At 30.2% G+C, this 14,781-nt stretch overlaps 2 protein-coding genes across 4 annotated transcripts; one reads left to right on the top strand and one right to left on the bottom strand.

The window, feature by feature from the left end:
• Positions 1–89: 89 nt before the first annotated feature.
• On the bottom strand, positions 90–12,471 carry LOC145191743 (centrosomal protein of 95 kDa-like). Of its 2 annotated transcripts, XM_090077703.1 has the most exons (19): positions 12,433–12,471; positions 11,661–11,718; positions 11,425–11,553; positions 10,911–11,168; positions 10,716–10,825; positions 10,249–10,403; positions 9,834–9,870; positions 9,558–9,753; positions 7,504–7,791; positions 7,306–7,361; positions 6,896–7,076; positions 6,676–6,780; positions 6,388–6,587; positions 6,067–6,238; positions 5,674–5,912; positions 5,396–5,548; positions 5,185–5,318; positions 4,989–5,073; positions 90–523 (listed from the first exon to the last, which is right to left on the bottom strand). In XM_090077703.1, exons 2-19 carry the CDS (start codon positions 11,689–11,691, stop codon positions 356–358), a joined length of 2,697 nt encoding a protein of 898 aa, XP_089933829.1. In that variant the 5' UTR covers positions 11,692–11,718; positions 12,433–12,471; the 3' UTR covers positions 90–355. The 2 variants fall into 2 exon arrangements, with proteins under 2 accessions (XP_089933829.1, XP_089933830.1); XM_090077704.1 differs by lacking the exons at positions 90–523; positions 4,989–5,073; positions 5,185–5,318; positions 5,396–5,548; positions 12,433–12,471 and adding an exon at positions 11,983–12,415 and having other exon boundaries at positions 5,760–5,912; positions 6,063–6,238.
• LOC149891845 (uncharacterized) lies at positions 1,235–3,505 on the top strand. 2 transcript variants are annotated; one of them, XM_090080365.1, is made up of 2 exons: positions 1,235–1,998; positions 2,102–3,505. In XM_090080365.1, exon 2 carries the CDS (start codon positions 2,197–2,199, stop codon positions 3,487–3,489), a length of 1,293 nt encoding a protein of 430 aa, XP_089936491.1. In that variant the 5' UTR covers positions 1,235–1,998; positions 2,102–2,196; the 3' UTR covers positions 3,490–3,505. The 2 variants fall into 2 exon arrangements, with proteins under 2 accessions (XP_089936491.1, XP_089936492.1); XM_090080366.1 differs by lacking the exon at positions 1,235–1,998 and having other exon boundaries at positions 2,019–3,505.
• Positions 12,472–14,781: the final 2,310 nt, after the last annotated feature.

Below are 14,781 nucleotides of genomic sequence, written 5' to 3'. Positions count from 1 at the left end.
GGGGTAACAAAAACCAGTTATCTTCATACTTTTGAGTGATGTTTTTTGGTTAAGCAGTTAAATAAAAATAAATACTGAAAAAATTATGGTATTTGAAATTCACTTATTTACAATCACTTCTCTTCATATATACAGATACACATAGGAAATCAAGGATTAACTTTTTTTGTTGTTGATATATACTTATCGAGCAAAACTATAAAATAATAAAAAATATGCGAAAATTTTGTTGATATCTACTTATCGAGCAAAACTATAAAATAATAAAAGCATAATGTGAGAATTAAAAGCAATTTTTTTTTTTTAAAACGAAAAAGAAATTCGTAAATGAATTTTGAGAACTCAGGGCGCATATTCACATTACACCACCTTTATACATTGACAGTTGAAATTGTTTTCTTAAATTATCAGCGTCTAACTGTCGAAAAAAAATTGCATCATCATCATTTGTCAGCTGAGATTGTACGACTTTTAACTCTCTCTCCATTCGTTTGCGCATTTCTGTTCGCATTCTACGTAATACCTGCAAGAAAATAAGCTTGACAAAATAACAAACTATTTCAGTGGTTATAACCGTAAATTGGTATAACAAAAACCACAAATGCGCTAGTAAAAAACGTAAAGAAATTCGACAAAACTTGTTCAAAAGGTTATTTATGTACTGGAGGTGGTGATCATGGTCCCAGTGTAGTGATTGCATTTTTTTGGTTTCATTTATAGTTTCGGCTGAAATAATTTTTCAATAGATTCCGCCGATTTTCGTCTGTATCTATAGATTAAGATAATTTGTCCCAGATTTTCCGAGACGTGACAAACCACCAGGGCATCGGTGGTTTGCCACCGTGAGGAACACGCTTTAGCGTCATCCTGCCATTTTGGGAAAAAAATTTTTGAGTAAGCATGCGTTACAGTCGTACATAACTTTTTTTTCATAAAAGCTTCTGTTATGTCAAAAAATGCATTCAAATGCACTGTTGTAAAAAATGACCAAAAACTACTTTGAGCTGACCCGAGAAAACCGCTTTGATAGGGTGAAACTACAATGTTTCTTGACTCCAAAAATGTAAAATTTGAAATCTAACTATTTCGTCCAAGAAAATAATTTTGATTTTTAGTTTTTAGTACTTTGCACAATAGGGCAAAATGACAGCTTTTCAAATTTTGCATTTTTACAGCATTCAAAAACTCTCCAAAATTAGCATTTATTACTCTAAAACATAACAGTCTATATAGCAAGTATAATTTGCATTTATTTTAACTCAGAAGATAAAATTTTACCTACAATTTCATGGTTGAACTATATTATAAACATTTTGTTGCATCAAAATTGTAAATAAGCTAAAAATTCCGGGAATTGGCAGTGAACATGTTTATTTAAAGTGTTTCACTTATCAGTTGTGTGAGAAAAATTTCAAAATGCCAAATTTTTCAAAAAATCATGAAGATTGTCGGAAATCTGTCTGTGTCTTGTGTCTGAAGAAGTGCTCTCGAGAGTTGACACAGTTCCTTGTTGAAAAGATCCTCAAGCATTACCATACAAGTCTTGATTTGACTGATACCAGAGTGCCAAGAGGCATTTGTGACTCATGTCGAACAATTCTTCGGAGAAAAGATGAAGGAAAAGATGTTAACCTGCCACCTTTGTTTCCTTTCTCATCTATAAAAGTTAGACCACCAACAAGAGATCAAGGTTGCAACTGTCTTATTTGTCAAGTTGGACATTTGAAGTTGAATGAGAAGAGCCCAGTGGACTATTCTAAACCTGTGGAAGATTGTACCCATCAAAGATGTGGTGATTTTTGAGTCTAGTTGGAAGAGGTCTGCCACATCAGTGCACTCCATTCACTTTTAGAGAGAATCTCAAGCAGCTAGCTACAGCTGATCCACTCGCTGCAGAGCAAATAGCTACTCAAGTCATCTCTACTAAACCTTCCACACCTGGTGGTACTGCCAAAATATCGCATCCTAAAGGCGGCCCACCACTTAGAGTTAAAACAGGTGATACTTTTACATATACATATAAAGATGGCAGGTTCAGAGGGAATACCTTTAATTTTAAAACTTAAAATTACAAAAAGTGTTAATATAATTTCATTTTTAGGAAGCTCAAGTGCAAGAGCTCTTTTTCCTGAACCCAGCATCAAAACTGAAGATCTTGTACAAGTTCAGCTAAACACAGGACTGTCCAACCTTGGCATGAAGAAATTGGCATCAACCATCAACAGAGTCAGTGACACCAAGATTGTGGAGACTAGTTTTCTAGCTAAGTTTGAAGCCATTGGCAAACAGTTGTCTGAGTTTTTTACTCAAACCAGCATCCAAGTTTTATCAGAGAGTAACTCCACTGACTTTGTGGTTGTGCATTGCAAGGATCTTGCCGAGCTTTTGAATGAAGTCCTGCTTTCTCGAAGAGTTTTCCAGAATCATATTGTCAAGTTGGGAATTGATGGAGGTGGAGGATTTCTGAAAGTTTCTCTTGGCATCATGGAGTTGGATTCTCACTGTGATTCAAGGTCACCACCACGGAAAAAACTTTTAACTCAGAGGACTGCCAAAGACAGTAGTGTAAAGCGTCAAATGCTTGTGGCTTTATCAGAAGGACTACCAGAAAACCTTGAAAATGTGAGGCAGATCTTGTCTTTAATCAAGTTAGACAAAGTCAACTTTGTTGTCTCATGCGACATGAAACTTGCCAACATCCTTTGTGGCCTTCAGAGCCATGCAAGTACTCACCCTTGCTCTTGGTGCAACACAGAATCAAAGCATCTTTCTCAATCAGGATCTTTGAGGACACTAGGCTCACTTGTTGCCTGTTATCAAGAGTTTGCTAAGTCTGGTGGTGATATCAAAAAGGCAAGATCTTTTGGCAATGTAGTGCATGAACCTTTGCTATCTGGTTCGGAAAACAAACTCATCTTGGAGCTCATACCACCAATGGAACTCCATCTTCTCCTTGGTGTGGTCAATCACATGTACAAAGCCATGACAGAAGTTTGGCCCAATGTTGTCAAGTGGCCCTCAGCTCTCCACATTCAACAAGAACCATACCATGGTGGGCAGTTTGCAGGGAATGCCTGTCACAAGCTTCTCAGCAATCTTGACCTCCTTCAAAGAATTGCAGAGACTGAGTCTGCTTTTCAAGTCTTTGGAATCATTGATGCCCTTCGAAAGTTTAAGTCTGTGGTGACAGCATGTTTTGGTATGGTTCTGGAGGATGACTTTTCTGAAAAAATTGATCGCTTCAGAGACTCATATTTGGCAATCATGAACATCAGTGTGACTCCAAAAGTTCATGCTGTTTTCTTCCATGTGAAGCAATTCATTGAGATCAAAAGGGCTCCCTTGGGGATCTTTAGTGAGCAGACAACAGAATCAATGCATCATAATTTCAGCTCACATTGGCAGAGATACAAAAGAGACCGCAATCATCCTGAGTATGCAAAGAGGCTTCTTTCATGTGTTGTGGACTACAACAGCAAGCATTTGTGAAGAATCAAATATTGAGAAGAATTTACTTTTTGTACCATTTGCTCTTTATGTGTTTAGAATCAAGAGGTTGTTTTTGTGTTTTGGCTTAGAATAACTAAAAGAATCATTTAAGAAAGTGTTTATTATTTCCATCTTGTTAATGAAAAACTATATCAGTTGTGTCAGAATAAACTATTATTCAAGTGAATTTTAGACAGTTATGTTTTGGAGTAATAAATGCTTATTTTGAAGAGTTTTTGAATGCTGTAAAAATGCAAAATTTGAAAAGCTGTCATTTCGCCCTATTGTGCAAAGCACTAAAAACTAAAAATCGAAATTATTTTCTCGGACGAAATAGTTAGATTTCAAATTTTACATTTTTGGAGTCAGGAAACATTGTAGTTTCACCCTATCAAAGCAGTTTTCTCGGGTCAGCTCAAAGTAGTTTTTGGTCATTTTTTACAACAGTGAATGAAGTAACAAGATGATTGAATATTTAATCTTAGTAGAAAAATAAAGAACTTTCATCCTTAGAACGCGATAGAACTGCACAGCCGTCGTTTTTGAGAAAAGAAATGGCTGTAAAACATGATATTAAGTATGTTGACTTTTGTAACAGAGAGAAGCACTTTTGCTTCTCTTTGTTATAAAAATGATCGACTTTTTTTTTTTTTTATGAGATGCGGAATTTTTCAACATGATTTGTTGCATGTTATGGTCACCAACATCTATAACTTCAAGCTCTGGAATAGATTGAGCTAATGTAAGATTTTTCATCCATAGAGTAAGATATTGACATAAAAAGAAAAAAGGAAAAAAAGAATTGATTTACACATTTTGTAAATTTACGTTGTTACGTTATACGCAATTCAATTTACAAGTAATTTGAACTAATATTAATATATTTAATTTTATATCAATATTGTAAAATAATTTAGCGAATATAGATTTAATATGCATCACAAATTAACGAGAGTGTAATTCAAAGTATGCTTTAATTTGAATAAACCATGAACCGAGTCTTCAGAGAAGACGAAATTTATAGGTGAAGCATGAATTATACTGATAAACGGTAGTTTCTATGAGAGATAACCCTCTATAAAACTTAAAACTTGTACTTTGTTATTATAGTTTTGAATGAGTTTAGAGACTTTTAATAAGTTAGTTTTTTTGCTTCTAATAGTACCCCATTCACACTATCAAAACCATTTTTAAAAACAAAAAAAAAAACGGAAAATTTACGAAATGAAGAGATATCGAAGAAAAAGTTATTTAAACACAAATCATACTTATAATCATACATATAAATATATGCTTAAATGTATCATACATGACGGAAGAGATAAAAAGAGAGAATATTAATATAATACGTATATAAATAATTTCTTTTGATTTTATATATATATATATATATATATATATATATATATATATATATATATATATATATATATATATATATATATATATATATATATATATATATATTGGATGGCTTTTTGTAAACAGCTTAAACTCACATTTATTTGTGCTTTTTGTCTCACTTCAAGTTCATCATTCTCCTTCGAAATTGTTTCAGCCAGCATACTGAACTGATCACGATAGCTGTAATTTGAGGTAAAGGACCAATCTTACGCTTAAGACTCTTTGTTATTATAATAATCAAAGTAAAACAAACAAAAAAAAACAAAAAATTAGAAACTGATGAAAAGATACTAATTCTCAAGAGATTCGATTTCATTTCGCTGTTTGATTTCCTTTTTTTCTTTTATTTCTTTGGCATATTTTCTCATCTCTTGAATTCGCTGTTTTTGTAAATCAAGACCATCTTGAAATAAATCTTTGAACATCTACAGAGAATAATTTTTTCATAAAAACTTTGATAATGATAGCCAGGCTTGAAAGGAAATTTACAAAAAAAATTTACCTTCTCCTCCTTAATATCTCTCTTCAACATTCGAGCTCTATTCATAACAACATACTCATCATAATATCTGCGTGCACGAGCTGAAGACTGGCGTCTATCTTGTAATTTTCTTCTCACTTGTAACTCTTTTTCTTGCATCTCTTTGTGCTCTCTCTGAGTAATAAAATGTTAAAGTTATAAAATTGTATTATAAACTCACTTGAATGATGAAACAGTCATTCAATAAAGTGTAAAGATTAGGATACACTAACAGTCATAAAAGTTTCAATAGACAATACCAATCTTTTCTTTTGCTCAGTCTCTTTACGAAGAAGCTTTGACAATGCTTCCTGCTTGCACTGGGCTTCCTCAATAGATTTTTGCATTTTTGTGTTTTTGTAATCTTTGTTGATTTTGCAGTTATTGCTTAACTGAAGCATTTGCTTCCTCCACATTAACTTTACAGCATGTGGCGATAAAGGAAGAAAGGGAAATTCTTCCTCCATTATCGGGAGAATTTCAGTTTCAGGCAAAATCACTAAATATAAGTATCACATGTACACTTTTTAGCATATTGTAGTATATGTTACTTAATTTTTAAAATACTAACATACAAGCAACAAATATACATGCAAACAAATATACATTTTATTTTTGATAAAATTTGATGTTAAGCATATTTCTAAACCTACAACTGTCTTTAAGTTTTCTTTGACGAACAGGACTTGCAGAAGCACTTCTTTTTCTAGATTTTGTTTTACTAACAGGCTGATGAGCATAGACATTTGCTAATCGATAAGCAAATTTATTTCGTGTTGAAGCATGTTTAGTTTGCTTTGTTGTTGTTTCCGCAACTTCTTCTCCCTTAAGAAATGATTCATAATTAATTTAAAAAATCAAAACTATCTCTGGTTCAGAAATAAATTAATTGACTTTCATGGTGAATACACAAGCAAATGTTTCAGAAATAAATTAATCCACATTCATGGTGAATACACAAGAAAAGCTGAAACCTTTTTCCTTTTTTTTGTAAGTTGATGATTAGTTTGTTTGTGAATGCTCTTCAGTAAGTGCTCATGTTGGTTTGTTTGGTTTTCTTTCTCCTCTATATATTTATTTGGAATATTTTGAAATACTTTCTCACGCTTGAAAAATGAATCATAAATATTTTCTGGAGTTTCTTCACCACTAGTAATGCTGGGAATTGCATTTTCTAAAAAAAAAATAAACTTGCAGGAAAATTAAGTATTTAAATAATAAAGAAAATAATCTTTGAATAAAAAGAAAAGAAAAAAGCATACTTTCAAAAAAGTATTTTTTTTTTTGTAAACGCTCCTCAATTTTTTCTTTAAGTGGGTCTTTAATTTTAACCTTTCTTACTTTAACATTCTGTGTTGGTGAATATCCTAAAATATTTGAAAAAATGACAATCTTTATTGTAATCATTATCAATTATCATTCATCATTAAGAAAATCATGAAATAGCAATGAGAATCTTAAAATTAAAAACTTAATTCTTACTTATTTCTGTATCACTTAAGGATGCACAAGGATGATGAGCTTTGAATGCAAAAGACACTTTGGAGCTTTCTTTTTTTTGATTGACAGACTTTAAGTTACTTTTACGCTCAGCAGGTTGATTATTTTTATCTTTAAAATGTAAACGGTCCTCTGAATGCTGGGGAAAATGATTTCTCAGTTTCTAAAACACATTATCTCTAAGACTATTAGGATAACAGAAATTATTTGACAGATTTTACTATTATTGTTAGTTCTCCTTTAATGATACACTAAGATTACTAGAACTCAAAAAACTGGAAATACAGATGTTAAAACTAGCAATTTTTTTATCATCAAAAAGAGATTTGTTTAGTTTATTAGCATAAATCTAAACAGAGAATAAAGAGGAGATTATGAATCAAAAATTTTACTTTTAATCTATCATGAACTTCAGAAAGGCTCTTTAAACGAATATTTGTGTCAGCATCTTAACAAAAAAATATTTAAGTAAAAAATAATACCATGAATCAGAATAGAAATAACAGTAAGAAAGTAGAACACTATTGAAGATAGAGGGGCAAGTACTATCCATTCTAAACAGAATAAAAAATATTTACAAAACAAACAACCTAGCAGTAAATGAAGATTGTCTGAAAGAGTGATATTTTTTTGCAAATTACTATGGGCAACTCTGGGCTCTGTCTGAACAGCAGAGTCAACTAGAATTGAGGAAGATGTTTGAATTTTTTTAGACACTTTTTGATTTGTAGAAGTCTTATTGAAAGTTTGCAGGTCAGATGACAATGTATCATCATATTCATTTTCCTGGATTAAAGAATCTAAACTCATTTCATACGTTTCACAAGGCTTTAGGCCAACAGTTGAAATTGAAGAGCTTGAGTATGAATCAAAAGAATCTAAAAACAATAAAAAGAAATTACAGTGAGTCAAAAAATTATTCCTCCACACACTGTACTTGTTTTTATTTTCTCGTTTTTTTCCTTTAGAAGAAGAGTTGAGAACTTTGATTGATGCAACACAATAGTACATGATGTATAGTACATATATACTTTCAGCTTTATATCTGTTTCTCCTCTCTTGTTATCAAAAACTCTATGAATAGATCACGGTTTTTAGTAATGAAAAATTATTTGCCCAATTTAAGAAAATAATTTTATTTTCTAAAAAAAAAAACTAAACAACATTTTCTAATATTTAGTTGCATAGCCTTTAATTTTGATAGATTGATATAGGCTATTTGGAACAGATTCTACAAGCTTTTGAAGTACAGGTAAATCGATTTGATACCATTCTTGTTTCAAAAGAGACTCTAATTCTTGTTTATTCTTTGGTTGATATTTTTTCACTTGCCATTCCAATTCATTCCATAAATTTTCGATCGGGTTGAAGTCTGGTGAATAAGGTGGCCAAGGCATCATTTCAATTTTGTTTTCCTTTAAACAGTCTTTGATTAATTTGGAGGTATGTTTAGGATCATTGTCATGCATAAAGATACATTGAGCTTGCAACAAAAATTGCTCAATCGATGGCAATAAATTTCTTTCAAGAATATCATGGTAATAAAATCTGTCCATTATCCAATCCAAAATACATAAGTTACCAACTCCTTGTTGCATAAAACAACCCCAGATCATTGCCAAATTACCACCATGCTTCATTGTTGGCACTGTGCAGTTGGGTTTAAAGTCTTTTTGCAGCATTCTCCAAACCATAACTTTGCCATCGGAGTAGAAAATATTAAATTTTGATTTGTCAGACCAGATAACCCTGTCCCAATATTCCAGAGATTTATTGAGCATTTCTTTGGCAAATCTGAGTCATTTTAACTGACTACACTTATTCACATATGGCTTCTTGCAAGCTACCTGGCCAAATAATCTGCGCTCATGTGCTCTTTTAAGAATGGTTTTGACATGAAGTAAAATTTCCAGCTCATTTTCAATTTTTGTCTTCACTATCAAAGCTGATTTCCTCAAATTAAGTTTGAGTTTACATTGGATTAACCAATCTGTTGTTGCTGTTGTTTTTCATTTTTGACTATGTCCAAAAAGATTCCCTATGCATTTTGTCATTTTGTACTTTTTGATAATATATTCCACTGTAGATCAAGTAAGCAATGTTTTTGATGCTATATCACATTTCGAGTCACCATTCTGGTAATGTTTTATTACCAGGTATCTCATACCATTACTATGTTCCTTCTTTTCGGGAGCCATTAGATAAACTTAGTAAATTCAACAACAAAAATTCTACTTATAGTAAAAATATTTTCCCAGAACCTTCTAGAAGAACATTCGAGACTATTTTGATGAAAGCATCAAGTTTCTTTTACACATCTTCAAACAAGAATATTTTTTTTGTAAAGTGGAAGAACAATTTTTCGTTACTAAAAACCGTGATATATCCATAGAGTTTTCTATAACAACAGAAGAGAAACAGATATAAAGCTGAAAGTATATATATATGTACTATACATCATGCACTATCATGTCGCATCAATCTACTTTTAAAAGGAAAAAAATGAGAAAGTAAAAACAAGGGTGGAAGAATAATTTTTAGACTCACTTGTATAAAACAAAACTGTAAAAAAATATTTACTTTCATCATATTATCATATTAATATTGTACTAATATTACTATCAAAACTAGATAATAAACTTACTATTTGCTTTATGATGATAATGGTGATGTGTATGACTATGCAGCTGAACATTGTTTTTCTCTTTATGAAGCTTCTTTTTCTCAACACCCAATGGTTTTCTTGGTCTGATACCAATTTCTTTAATTTCAGAAGATACGGATTCACAGGCAGAGGTTTTATTTAATATGGAAGACCACTGAGTAGAAGAAGAAGCTTTCTGTCAAAACAAAAACAAAACAAAAAAAACTTCATCCGAAATATCTATATTCGAAAATTTTAATAAAACAAAAATCTTACTTGATCACCTCCATAGTTTTCTGTACTTTTTTTATGACTAAAGGAAAGATTAAAAATTGGATAATTATTATTACATGTGGTACAAATATAAAAATGTAATATGTAAAGAGTTACATATCTACAACAGAAAAGGTCAAAAAAATTACACTATAAAAGGTCAACTTTGTAAATTTGTCAACTTTTACTATATTTTTAGACTTTATCAGCATTCTGGTAAATATTTTACATAAAATTTGTTTAAGAAATATCAGATTTAGGAAACAGCAGACAAATTGTGTAAAATACATGCCTAATCAAAAATTATTGTTGTGAAGTTAATTTCATAATAGTTGTGAACTTAATTTCATACAACAGCTTAGCTATTGTATGAAATTAAGTTCACAATACTGAGTTAAATCACCAAGACAATCCTCACCTTTCATCAATAATATGCTGCTCTTGACTGTTTTCATTTATAAGTTCATTTGTGGATTCTCCATTCTTTAACCAAGAATATGAGTTTCCAAAGCTGCATGCACTAGATGTTTCTTTTACAAATGCTTTCAAAGACGAAACTTGTTTTGATAGAGGCTAACAATATAATGGCTGACAAAGTAAGACAAGTAAATTTATTTTTCAAAAAAAAAAAAAAACCTTTAAAATTTATTTTGTAGAATTAGAAAACTTTGTTAAAAATGTTTTTTTTCTTCTAAAGTTTATATACAAAAGGATGTTACTATAAATTTGATAAAATCATTCTACTTAACAGTTTTCTAAACTTAATGCTCTTAATGTAATAGAAACACTTGGAGCTTTTAACCCTATAATTTTATATTACCTACAGTTTTGTAAGAAAAGCTTTCATAACTTAAAACCCATTATTTTTTTAAAAAAAAAGCTTACTTTTTTTGTTTCTTCAGCATCTTCTTGAAACACTGTATCTGATAATGTTTCATGATCTTCTGACGAAATGTAATAATCATTCTTACGAGATGATGGGAGTTGAAGAATATCTTATAAAAACAGTAAAAAAAATTATAGCAATCAAAAGATTCCAGCCAATCACTGTCCATTTTATGAAACATGTAAAAAATAAACCTTTTTGAGTTTGTTTTTCACTTTGACTCATTTCATGCTCATTATTTATATGCTCCTCATCCAATTCTTCCAATAAACAATCCAACAAACCATCAAATACTTCCAATAGGTTTTTCACTTGAACTCTGTCTTGCTGAACAATACCCTGGACATCAATATGTGAGAGATCCATACCAAGAACATCTGTTGCAAGTGAATCAACAACTACTTGTACATTATGAATCTGATCTTCAATGCTCTCAGGAGAAGAGTTTAGTCCTAGCAGAAATAAAAAATTTCTTTAAAAGCTTCTTTCTAACGAATCTTTTGAGACAAACTAAACACTTGACTTATATACATTTATCATGAGGTATTAGTTTGTAAATAAACTTAGACATTTTATTTAACTGAAAATAACAATTTAATATGTACGTTTTATATAAAATGCTAAACTTCTTAAAAAATTATAAGAATTTAAGTATTTCATAAGGAACTTTTTAAAGTTAAATTTTTTTAAATATATTTAAAAACTTACCAGGAGGTTTTTCACCTAATATGGATTCATAAACTTGCACAAAAAATAAATGACCACACTGACTAATTGTCACAATATCAGGTGAAATATTAAGTTTTTCAATAATGCTATTAGCCACACGAATCACATCTGCAAAACATACAGTATGGTTAACATAAAATGGACTTTTATACTGGCATGTGTATAAAAACAATATTTCATTTAAAAATTTTTCAAAAAAAATATTACTTTCTTACCACCAGTATCATTATTCGAATTATTTTCCATCTTGTTTTTCTTTTTAAAAAATGTTTTCTAAGGTGAAAAATGTTTTTTGATAATTTTTCCAGAATTTTTGGTTTTGGGTAGAGTATATGTATACACACTATATAGACTATTTAATAAAACTTAACTTTAAGTCAATTATATATATATATATATATATATATATATATATATATATATATATATATATATATATATATATATATATATATATATATATATATATATATATATATATATATATATATGTATGTATATATATATTTGATTTAAATACTATTTTAATATTTTTACAGATTTTTGTGACTGAATGAATATTTGCTCATGGGACTCATGTGAGCACTTTTAGGCGGGAAATCCCGATTACTGAAGCTCTGTGCTCAACCTCTGTTTTTCAAATAATCCTGGTTTTTTTAAAGTTTTTAGAAGAACCAAAACTAAATTTTCGTTGCAAAGAAAATTTTAAAATATTTAATAACCGTCTTAATAAACCGTGCTGCGACCTAACAAAGTCTTATTTCGTATATATAACAAAAACATTTGGGGAAAATAACTTAGTTATTTTAACTAGATATCTAGTTAGTTAAAAAAATTTTTTCTTTAAATGTTTATTTTATATATACGAAATTTTTCATTTCTTAAATTAGGACTTTCTTAAAGCATAGGACTTTGTTAGGTCACACCACGGTATACAAGTTTTGAAAAAATTTTGTAACCGTCAAAATTTTCGAATTGAAGACCTACAGACAAGTAAGAAACGTTTCCGACATCACTTGGAAACCTCCGGGCGCTTCTCAACGCTCTTACCCAGTTTTAGCTGGATTTTTACTTCGTTGACTAAAATATTTTTTACAGATTTTATAGATCAATTAAAAAAGTTTTTAATGATTATGTAACACCATAAACTGTAAAATAACTAAAAGTGCTCATATTAAAAAAACATAGTGGGTGAAAGTTTATTTTTGTTATTCTAAACATAAAAGCAAAATTTTCAAAATAATTTAGCAAAATATTTAAAACGAAATTTTATTAAAAGTAGTCATTTATTCTGTTATAAAGTTCACATTCATATGCATGAATCACATTTTTAAATAAGAGCCACATGTTTCGAAAGAATGACATGTTTTAAAGCTCGTTTGTGTCTGACTAGCAGGAATACCCGGGTCTTTTTTAACCCATAAAGGACGGCAATAAAAAGTTACGTTATGAATGGCTGGGGTATAAAACTATTCTAACTAAAAAATATCTTTGTATTTTTATTAAAGTTAATTGTTTATTTGACATCAACAATCTTTTTTTCTATAAGTTTTTAAAAAAAAATTTTTAAACTTAAAAAAAAAAGGAAACATTAAAACATTTTCTCCTAAACAAGACAACTGTTGCACACAATCATGCTATAAGCCTTGCAAACTGAATGATAGCATGAAACACATTGCAAGCAAGTTTTTCTGTCACTTACACGAGAACACAAATAACATCTTTTAATCTACTGTCCTTGTATTGATCGAGCAGATTGCGATCAATTCAAGGATAGTAACATCCAATACGATGCGTGTATCCAGTACGATGCGTGATCTTTTATTTTGATCAATACCAATTTCGTTACTGTTATGAAAGATTGATAATAACATGAGAGCTTTTTTTTTCTTTAGGACATAAGAAACAGTAGTAGAATCGTTCTGAAAACAGAAAAAACAAGAACTCACAACGGCATAAACAACTAAAAAGGATAACATCCTCTAAATGTAACTAGTTGCTCATCAGTGATAAGATATAGAGTTGGATTATAGTTGCTTCTACAGTACTAAACATTTCCATTATATTTCGAAGAGGTGCAAGTTTGTCGTCAAAACCCCTTTCATTTCTAGTTTCTCTCTAATCAAATTGAATACATCGTCTCAAATCAATAAATCAATCTTGTTGTATTGAGGCAGAAAAAATAATTATACCATCTGTAATTCTCCAAAGCTCTTTTATGGTTTGGGTTTTAGAATGAAACACTCCGGCTAGTAGAAGTAGGCCAATAAACTCATACACATATGTTTAAGAATAAAACACATTTTTATCATTACATCATTCAGTCCATTATTTATTGGTAATATACGTTAAGATTAATAATTATTTTTAATTAGGACTTTTTTTACTTCGCAAAATTACCACGAAAGCATCGAAAAGCGTCGAAATTTTTTTTAGTTCGCGAAATATACCACAAAAGCATCGAAAACATTCTAAAGGCTTTTATTCGAAAAACTATTATTCTTTTGTAAACTAATTATTCGAAAAACAACTATTTTTGCGCAGATTAATATTTTCTTATTCAAGAATAGTGATTTTTCTTAAAATAAATTTTCGGATAAAACTCATTTTTGCGCCCATACTATGGTGGGAGGGGAGGAAGAGTGAGGGGGTAGGTAATGAAATTTTTGTGCAATTTTTCCTGCTTTGTTAGAGGCTGCTCTGAACAGGAATTTTTATAACAACTCTACGATGTCTTTGTTGGATAAATTTGCTACGTCAATATTCGTGTATTGATCACCAAAATGTTCAACTTAACCATTATTTGTATTGCAAATATTATATTTAGTTGGCTAAATCTCGTATACAAGTGGTGCAAAAAATCTAATGTCTAAAAATTTCGTGAGCCTTTCATAAACTCAGCATTTTAGCGCAGTTTTTAGTGTAATGTTTAGCGATGCTTTTTATGCAACCTCATGTCAAATGAACTTTAGCGTAATATCTGGTTTTTAAAAAATTGAATCTTCGCAACGTAAACTTTTAACTGCAAATTTTGTCGAGGTTAAAGCAGTAAATATTTTTTAGAGTAGCTTTTTTTAAAGAGTAAATGTTTTGTTTATCTTTTATTTGCCGATAAAGAGAATTTACAAAATAACATTTATGAAAATGTGCAAAAATTATAACTTAAGTCAGTGTTTTAGGAGTAAGTTCTAAAAAAGATGTTATTTTTAAATGTACGAAATCCTTTAACAACAAAGAGCCTCAAATTGTTTTAGGCTCATTTATAATTTCGTGTTATATCGCTTTCATGAAAATGGTCCTCTACGTTGACTTGATCAGTATTGTTAATTGATTAAT

The sequence above is a fragment of the Hydra viridissima genome, unplaced genomic scaffold (genome assembly GCF_058129835.1).
Source record: "Hydra viridissima isolate aposymbiotic clone 2 unplaced genomic scaffold, HvirCarnegie_v1 scaffold_2, whole genome shotgun sequence".
Classification (NCBI taxonomy): Eukaryota; Metazoa; Cnidaria; class Hydrozoa; order Anthoathecata; family Hydridae; genus Hydra; species Hydra viridissima.
Note: the sequence above shows the minus strand (reverse complement) of the source record. Positions and strands in the feature narration are given on the sequence as shown.

Bases quoted from the DNA above. Each gene is read 5' to 3' on its own strand.
- LOC149891845 (XM_090080366.1), top strand. From the start codon at position 2,026: ATGGCAGGTTCAGAGGGAATACCTTTAATTTTAAAACTTAAAATTACA.
- LOC145191743 (XM_090077703.1), bottom strand. From the start codon at position 11,691: ATGGAAAATAATTCGAATAATGATACTGGTG. The intron at 5,913-6,066 runs GTAGGTTTAGAA...ACTTATATTTAG, and splicing joins AAGAAAACTTAAAGACAGTT to TGATTTTGCCTGAAACTGAA. The intron at 524-4,988 runs GTGAGTTTAAGC...ATTTTCTTGCAG, and splicing joins GACAAAAAGCACAAATAAAT to GTATTACGTAGAATGCGAAC.